We start from the raw sequence: 9,289 nt of genomic DNA on the forward strand, positions 1-9,289 counted from the left end.
ACAGCTCAGTGGAGCAATGGTAGCTGTACTGTATCAGATGTACAATACCCTAGTAATAGCTCTGGCCAACACTAGTATAGGTGTAACATACCTCGCTTTAACAAAGATATGTAACTAGTGTACCAACATCAATGTAACATGGATGTTAAAAATAGCAATGCCGCATAGGTTTTTATAACATCCACATACCAAAGCTTTTTGCCAAAGCCAAGTACTAGCTATATGAGCATAGTTGTAACGTAGCTACCTCTCATAGCTGTGCACAAGCTATGTCAATATTGATGTAACAGCGGTATTTCCCACAGCCATGTACCAGTTTTGTGAGTAACGATAGTCGGATATGAACAAAACGTTTGGTACAGCTGGGGTGGTATTCTGCCATAGCTGTCACATATATGTGCACAACTGTATGCTAGGTGTGCAGTACACGGCTATGGTACTGGGATATGCAAAACAGTCGTGGCACAGAGGGGGCATTCCACATCCATGCAACAGGCATATTTTTCACAACCATGTACAAGGGCTATGGAAAATATACCCTGTAACGGGGATGTGAGGCATACAGCTGGTACATAGCAGTGATATTCTTCCAAACACTAGGATGTGGCCACATCCTAGCACTAAGATGTGCACACTGTAGTGCTAGGATGCACATGAGTTCCCCTATGTATATCTCATATGTTCAAATATATGGCGTGACAAGCAGGAAGCCATGAAATAACGAATCACCGATATCGAGATTTTGGTCATCAGAACCGGGACTTTTGTAGCTACAACACGTAAGAGGTAAAATTACTAAACAGTCGATTTATTTACAGCTAATAGTTGACCACTGTGCGTGTTAATTCATAAGGTACTGACATTCCTGATAAGCCCGGATTTCACCTATGTCCCTTCGCAGGATAGGGAAGGAGGTGAAAAATGTCAAAATCGAGTCAGAATTAAAATCTAGAACCGAATTACGTCTGTGAGCAGGGCTACACCATACTCACCTCTGGATATGCAGGATCCGTCGTCACGGCACAGTCTTGTAACAGTACCACGTTAGGTCTATGTAATAGGATTTATGCCCTTTATCTGTCATAATGTTGACACATTGTTTGACATGTACGGGATTAGCAGTCCTCTACCGGAGCTGATATTAAAGTTTGTGTAGCGGGTTATAACCAACTCCTTGTCTGAGTTGCTGCTGAGGTCTTATCAGTATTGGATAGTGTAAGACAAAGGGGGATTTAGAAGGTGTGAATTGGGTTGACCTTTGTAGTGCAAGTAAAACCAGTCCAGCAAAGTCAGAAACCATATGCCTGCACATGGAAGTATATGGGAAGCCTCCATGGTCTCAAGAATGAAATGCAAGAGGACCAAAATAGTTTGCCAAAATTACGAGGAGAACTTAATTACGGAGAAAAATAGTTGTGGCTAGTATTAAAAATAAGTCATACTACTGTACCATGAATGGAGTATGTAGTGACTGCACACACTCATGAAGGGCACAACTGTTACCATTCAAAAGAAAGGTAAACATTTAAAAAACGAATTTTACACATATCTTCATATGAGCTACACTATAACATAAGACACGTCTCGTTGTTCAGCCCAATCAGGGCTTGTGAATGTTGCATGGCTTATTTGTTTCGCCGTGAACACTGCATGCTGTGTGTGTCCCCATCCGAATGTGTACAATTTTATCTCAGTATTATCATCACCTAGCCTGGCAAGGGGTGAGACAGTGTGTACTTTATCTTAATCTAGTCTAGCAAGGGTGAGATGGACTAATCCTGCTATCCTGTGAACTTGTCGGGCATAAGTACAATAGACACCGGTGGAAAGATAAACAACGCGGCTCCGCCTTGTTGGTTATCTTTCCACTGGTGTCTATTGTATACGTATAATACTCAGGCCTTTGTTTGCCCTTGACTGATACCATGCAGTGTGACTTTAAGGTGAGGTAAATTCAACATGCATGTCTGGAGGTCAACTGTTTTATCACACAATGAACGTTTACTTCTGTTGTTCATTAACTAGCCTTCCGCATTTGGGGACAAGGCTTGACTATGGTTTGATAAAATTTATGAGTCATAAATTAGCGTAAGTAGAAGGCACGAGCATACAAAAGACACATCTGTCTGAGTCTCAATTTCTCTCTTCTTTAACTTATTATATTACCCTATATAATCTCAAAGTAGCTAATCACGGGAGTAAACACGAATACGTGTGATGAACATTGCGTTTTTAAAATCTGCTCTACCTGCGTGTACAACATTTTTAATGAATGTATTGTCAGATACAACAACTTAGGTTTACTCCCTCAACAGTATTGCATCATCACCTAAACATATCTTTGTAGCTCTATCCACGATAAATAAAAGCAAATTGAGTTTTGGGTCAGCACCCATGCAACAATCAGCGCCTAAATTTATCGACGACCATGATTTCCAACTGTTTCTGCTCTTCTCACGGATGTTATCGACCACTGCTTAACATGCATGATGCCTAGAAATTGGTATTTTAAGTGAACAGATTGTGGTTGTCTGCTTAAAATATGATACTTTACTTACAACCAGTGTACTTTTAATAATATGTTGGCGGATGTATCCAAATTTAATTATTTGAAGTGTATTTAAGACATAGCCTAATAGCTAAAAAATGTTTATTATGCAAATGAGTTATTAAAACAATAAAGCAACAACACAAAGCTTTTTAGAACATGTACAGTTAGTAAGGTTTGAAGTGTGTACCAAATTATTGAATATTTAATATGCATATCGAATATAAAGCCTAATTAATGAAAATCATCAAATATGCAAATGATCGAGTCATTCAATCTACAAGCTTGGTTTATCAAACTTTATGACATGTACTTTATTATCATCAATATATGTACCTTTTAGATTGAATTTGAAACGTTAATTCTTAAGATATAGCCTAATTACCGAAAATCATTAATTATGTAAATCGATCATTAATATTCATTGAATGTTTACAAAAACCTAATCTCTTTTAGTCATTACCCAAAAGCAATATATACACAACATTGTGTTTAAATTGAACCAGCCGTATGGGCGAAGATAATTTACACAGACTGATAGACACATATATACATATACCCTCACACAGACACACATACATACACCCACACATAGACACACGCACGCACGCACTTTAAATCCCCAAATTAATAATTTTCCCTTACGGAATGTAAAAAGGGTTTCTTTTGCCCTTACGGTAGGCAGTCCATTTATATCTATTATGTAATCACAAAGAGTTTGATTGGTATGTTACCTGAGCGAAGTCTAATGTGATTGATTCTTAGGCGAGCAGGTGTGTAATACATGTACCTAGCATAGCTAGCATTGCTATTCAATAAGTTATCACTTCAGCGTTAGAGAGCACAGGTGGACTGTCAATCCATAAATCAATATCTCATAGTCAAGTTACATGCACTATGCTACTTTTGCGAATGTAGTGTCCATATTGTTCACGGTTGGGTCTGTTTACACTGATCTTCAGGGTGAAATCTTTGACACATCAGTTTCTCCTGGTGAATGTTGTACCTTCTACTTTGATCAGGTGAATGACTTAAAGACAAGGACGTTGATTTCGGCCAACGTCATTTTCTACTGGGATATCAAACATGTCACGGCATAGGCATCATCTTCAAAATTCACCAAGCTAACTCGGGCTTTACAATAGCCAAGTTTAGGAACATTAATTTTAGTATTTCTTAAGTTTGTATCATTACATTTCATCGTTGGAAGGCCGCATAATTCCAGTGACCATTTCCCGTGGGTTTTGAGAAATATGTAAATTTCAAAAAAAAATAAGGTTAAGATTATGGTTTCACGGAGAAAGTAATTCAACGCCATGCATAGCTTTGATCGGCTGTGTCAGTTAAGGTGAATGATACTTAAAACCTTAGCGTATCCAAAATATTTCTCAACCTCCTTTTCTCACTGCACTGAGCCTTCCAAACCTCATAGAGGATTGTGAGTAGCTGTTGGCTAGCTTGGAAAGGTTCTTGCGAGTGCAAGGTTACTTTCAAGGAGTGAATCGTTTGAGTCAAGGGACGTTATCAGCTGTTACAACTTTTATAATCCTATTACAGTTGACATTGCAAACAGATTTAGAGATTGTCAACAACCCGATTTGCCTATTGATGAACTCGGGTTATCCGTAGTTTGGTTTTACCGAGGCGTTTCTGACATGCCATACGACATGGTTCGCGTTTCTTTCGTTTATTTCCTTTGAACAGATGTTGTACACAATGGAATGGAAGAAACGACCGCCATATTCGTATCCGTATCCTGCACTGACCAGAACAACTGTTTATGGGACTAAAATAGATAAAATAACACCAATGACATTCTGTCAAAAATGTACAGTTTTTCTGTGTTAATTTCTCAACAATATTTATCCACATACTGATCCACCCATTTAATAGCTGCTTTGATTGTTGTATTATGGCTATTAGAATATGTGTTTATTTTTACCTTCCTTAAAGGATGAAAAATCTGTGTATGTGTGTATGTGTGTGTGTGTGTGTGTGTGTGTGTGTGTGTGTGTGTGAGTACGTTTGTCTGTCTGTCTGTCTGTCTGTCTATCTGTCTGTTTGCCTGCCTGTGTCATCGTCTACTCTAAAACATAGCTGTGTCAATTCAAAGGAAATGTTGAATTGTGCACATGTTCCGTAGGGTGATGGCTAGAACTGATAAAGCTTTTATAAACATTTGCATAATTTATGCATTGAATAATCCTCACATCAGAACAGCCTACAGCCACTGTGGCTTTTTGCAAAATAGCTGCTTCTCAAAACTCGATTTTTTGACATCAGCCACATATTTCGCTTTGACAACATATTTTCTATGAATTTGCAAAGTATTAAAATTTCAACCAATAACAACATCTCTCAATATACAAAGATCAGCAAGACACAATTTTCATCACTTCTGACAAAACAAGTGATACTAGTATGTTATCGCTCAAAGTCTTCCACAACAATGACGGCATCCCTGCAAAATGACCCAGGTCAGCAACAAGGATTATCGAACGACCATGTGTTCTCACTTGTGTATTTTCCTTCACTCCACATGGTTGCTTGATTATCCCTATGAATATTCCAATAAAAATAGTCGCTATTTTCTTGAAAAGTGCTCATCATACAACAACATAAAGGAAGCTCTAGTTACTTCACACTAGTTTTTGTTAACTACCGTCTGGAAAACTTAAAGTTTGAATGGATATTACTGATTGCTGCAAATAGCTGCAAATATCGTCAGCTGTGATTAACTTGGTTACAATCAAGGCACAAGATATATTGAACCAATGAAATTTAAAGTAGTCTGTGCAATTTAATTCAACTGCAAACAACTCATCTGCTGTGATTTCCTTTTATCCAGGTGTACATTTGTCATTGACAAGGTTAATAACACCCCTTCTTTCTAAGTGCTCAGAGATCAAGTATTCTGTTGGAATTGGTCCACTTTGCTTCAATTTTTGGGAATCGTAATAGTGATGACCGAGTTTTCGACCATTTCTATCTTTATTGAAAGGCCAAAATCCGTACATGGTGATTTTCTTACAGAACAGCGTCGATATAGTAAACATTATATTGCCCTCGCTGCAGTGAGTTCTGTTCCAAAACCTATAAAATAACACACAGATAATATATATGATAAGTTCAATCATTTTGGGACAATAGACTTCATAGTGCAGTGTTTTGATAAAGCCTTCAGTGATTGGTTTAGATCGTGTCACATGGTATGAACTCGTGGCTTGAATTTACATACAAAGGGTACAATTTCTTGTCCATTTCCTCTAGGAGACTATGAATACAGTACGAGAGAACTAACAGTAATTTGTTTAGACTATAGAAAGAATATGTACCTAAGAATGTGATGTGTTATAACACACTTATTGCCTGGCTTTATAATTAATCGAACACTAGTAGACATCAAATTACCCCACGAGCTGTTATGAAGCATATAATTCTCTAGTGTTTGTCAACAGAAGATATAGATGAATGATTGGATTAATAGATTGATGAATGCATAGGTCAATAAATAAATACGTCAATGAATACAAATAAATAAATGAACAAACCACCACATGTTCCGGGTAGACAGATGTTCGTACGTACTTGCGTGACACTCTGAGTAACGACTTATAACATCCTTATTCTTTTGAATGAAGTCTAGAATGCCCTGCCACAATATTTGCATTGAGCACTGTTCTCTCCAATGAGGCATGCCTGCATGCACGCACGCACGCACGCACGCATGCATGCATGCATGCATGCATGCAAACATGCACAACCCTTTAAAAAATTTCTACCAATGCTTTTGTTTCAACAACTTACCTTGTTATACGTTTAGGATATACCGGGATAGGGGAATACGCTAATTTGTATGAAAAGTTTCTTTTTCCCAACGTCTCTCTTGCCACATAGGCAAGTTGTGATCGGCGTGTTTTCGTCATCTCATAGGCGATCCAAACGATGGAGTCATTCAAAAAGTTCAAATTCGTCATGATTTTTTCAAATTTTGTAACATTTGGATTTGTGGATTGGTGAATGTATTTGTAAAGGTCTGAAACTGCAAAGGAATTTGTGGCTGTTATGTTCGTCTTACGACCGACATCTTCTTCATACCCTTTCAAAGTTGGTAGATTCATTCGCATGACGAAATCATGTGAATCAATTTGTTTTCCACAGCTGCTGTTAAGTAGAAGGCCGCTGTTTCCAACAATTGCACAATCTTCTTGCATCTTGACAGTGTAAAATATATTATCATAATAATCTCGACTGAAACTACTGAACAGAGTATGATGGTTATTTTGTTCAAATTCCATGTTCCCAGGTTTAACGTGATCTTGGTATATTGCTAGTGATGTCTCGAGATCAAACGTTTTTGAAACAATCTCCCTTTAGAAAGAAAAATAGTTGATACAGTTAAGAATAGACGGGGAAGACCGAGGATGATTATATCTCAGGGAACGAGCAGAATTTACAACCGGGTAGGGAGGGTTGAGGAGGAAAAGAAAAGAAAAGAAAAGCTAGTTTAAAAAGATGTTGATAGAAAAAATGTACTTGTATAAGAAATAGTTCTACTAGCCTTACCCCCAAAACCTATTAAAACAGAATCCAAAAATCTTGTTCGAGAAAATATATTAAAAGTAAAGGACAAATTTGGTGCAGGTAAAAATTGTAAAATTAAGGTTATACATAATTTAAAAAAAAAAAACCATGTTCGTACTGAACGTTTGTATAGAAATAATACATTGTGGGTACAGGCAAAGATGTGCTATTCGTAAAACAAATGAGCACTGGGGGAGGAAGAGGGAGGGAGAGAGAGAGAGAGAGAGAGAGAGAGAGAGAGAGAGAGAGAGAGAGAGAGAGAGAGAGAGAGAGAGAGAGAGAGAGAGAGAGAGAGAGAGAGATGCTCAAGTTTGTTCTGCAAGTCAATAGTATGGTGGTTTTGAATTTTTTTTTAATCTTCAAACATTTCAAAATAAGATTGCCATCATCACAATGATCGTCTCTTCTAATTGTACAAAGTGAAGAATATTTCCAATGTTTGGAATCATTTTGTTACATTTCAACAGACGTTGCCAATTTAAAACATACCTTATTTCTTCAAGACTCTTTATAAACTTCATACTACTTGGACACTTGTCACACGGAAGCCTGAAAAGATATTACAGTGAGGTAAGAGAATGAGAACAAATAAGAATGTTTACCTACAGAAGTATGTAAACTTTTACTATTTTTAGCATTATATCGACAGAGAAAGTGTGTAATAATTTTCTATTAAGGCAATCAGAGTTTGAATGATATTCACTCATACTCGGTTATTACGCACGTCTAACAGATGCCCTATTATACAACTGGGTTGACTGACGATATCAAGGGTGTTAATATCATTCTATTCGACCTCAATGACACTACACGCTCCCTTCGTTGTCTCTATTGCAGGAGTTTCAGCCCGAACACACAATTTTGATGAGATGAGCTATCAGGTCCAATGAGACAGGATGATCATATGCCATGTTAAGATAAACATAACTATTCATATATATATAGGTAGAAGAGATTGACTTCTCACTGACTGGGGAAGTGTTTCAATTATTGGTCTCTGTGATCACTGTAAAAATGGATATTTGAATGTTTAAACATTATACACTCTACCAAGAAGTTGCACTGTATGTATCTTCACCCATGGTTAAGCTTGAGCAGAGGACATGTGAATGTGGTGAGTATGCGACGAAGTTCCACCTTTGACTTAATTCACCCACGGTGATCTCTCCCATAGGGTAAATGTTGGGTAAAGGTGGGTAAATTAGACTTTTAATATGGTGTTGCTGCTACTGTTTACATCACTAACCAAACAAGATAGACACTTTGCAAGAATTGTTTATGTGCTATCTCTTTCCTAACGTTAACCTTGTTAATAACCTACCTTTTAAACATATTTACTGCTGTTGGGGCTTTGAATTTTGTTATACCAACTATACTTCTATTGTCTAAGATAGCAACTAGAATAACAATTCCAATGTTGACAGCGACCAGAATCAGGAATAAACGCTTTTTAAAATCCATCGTCTACAAGCTGCTGAAAGGCAAGGGACAAATATACATATTTACACATAATATACACATTGATATAAAAAACAGACACACGTACACACAGTGACACAAACACATACATACATACATACATACATACATACATACATACATACATACATACATACATACATACATACACAAGCTCCCATCTCACAACATTCACTCCAAACCCCATATCTCACAACATTCACTCCAAACCCCATATATATATATATATATATATATATATATATATATATATATATATATATATATATATATATATATATATATAATGTGTGTGCATGTTAACAGGTGTACTGCAGATCAATACCACAGTGATTTTGAAATGATTGTTATAATTATTTCTGATCTTCAAGTGTGTGAAAATAATGTTGTTATCGTTACACCAATGGCCTCTGTTGTCGCGTAGAGTAAGAATCTAAATTTCCCTGTGCCTTGTCTTGTCTTGTCTTGTCCATTACTGTACAAAACGCCAGATGTGGCTATACACGTACAGTTCGTCATGCATCACACTTTCAATTTTTCCCTTATTCCACATTGAGATTGACTAGTGATTTAAAAACTGCCACATCTTTTGCTGCTTTTGTACTTGGTGGTAATGAGTTCCATAGAGGTATAGTACGTGGGTATAGTGAATAGTGATAACAATCTTTATTGGAGCGA

At 37.0% G+C, this 9,289-nt stretch overlaps 1 protein-coding gene across 1 annotated transcript; it reads right to left on the minus strand.

Annotated features, from left to right (window-relative positions):
* Positions 1-5,388: 5,388 nt before the first annotated feature.
* Positions 5,389-8,593, minus strand: LOC144448666 (alpha-2,8-sialyltransferase 8B-like). Its single transcript, XM_078138945.1, has 4 exons — positions 8,454-8,593; positions 7,622-7,681; positions 6,356-6,919; positions 5,389-5,641 (listed from the first exon to the last, which is right to left on the minus strand). Exons 1-4 carry the CDS (start codon positions 8,591-8,593, stop codon positions 5,389-5,391), a joined length of 1,017 nt encoding a protein of 338 aa, XP_077995071.1.
* Positions 8,594-9,289: the final 696 nt, after the last annotated feature.

The sequence above is a fragment of the Glandiceps talaboti genome, chromosome 17, assembly GCF_964340395.1.
Source record: "Glandiceps talaboti chromosome 17, keGlaTala1.1, whole genome shotgun sequence".
Classification (NCBI taxonomy): Eukaryota; Metazoa; Hemichordata; class Enteropneusta; family Spengelidae; genus Glandiceps; species Glandiceps talaboti.

What these genes read in the sequence shown, in the direction of transcription:
- LOC144448666 (XM_078138945.1), bottom strand. Translation starts at nt 8,593, where the DNA reads ATGGATTTTAAAAAGCGTTTATTCCTGATTCTGGTCGCTGTCAACATT. An exon ending in GCAGTAAATATGTTTAAAAG is followed by an intron (nt 7,682 to 8,453) that starts GTAGGTTATTAA and finishes ATATCTTTTCAG; the next exon opens with GCTTCCGTGTGACAAGTGTC. An exon ending in AAGAGTCTTGAAGAAATAAG is followed by an intron (nt 6,920 to 7,621) that starts GTATGTTTTAAA and finishes TTCTTTCTAAAG; the next exon opens with GGAGATTGTTTCAAAAACGT.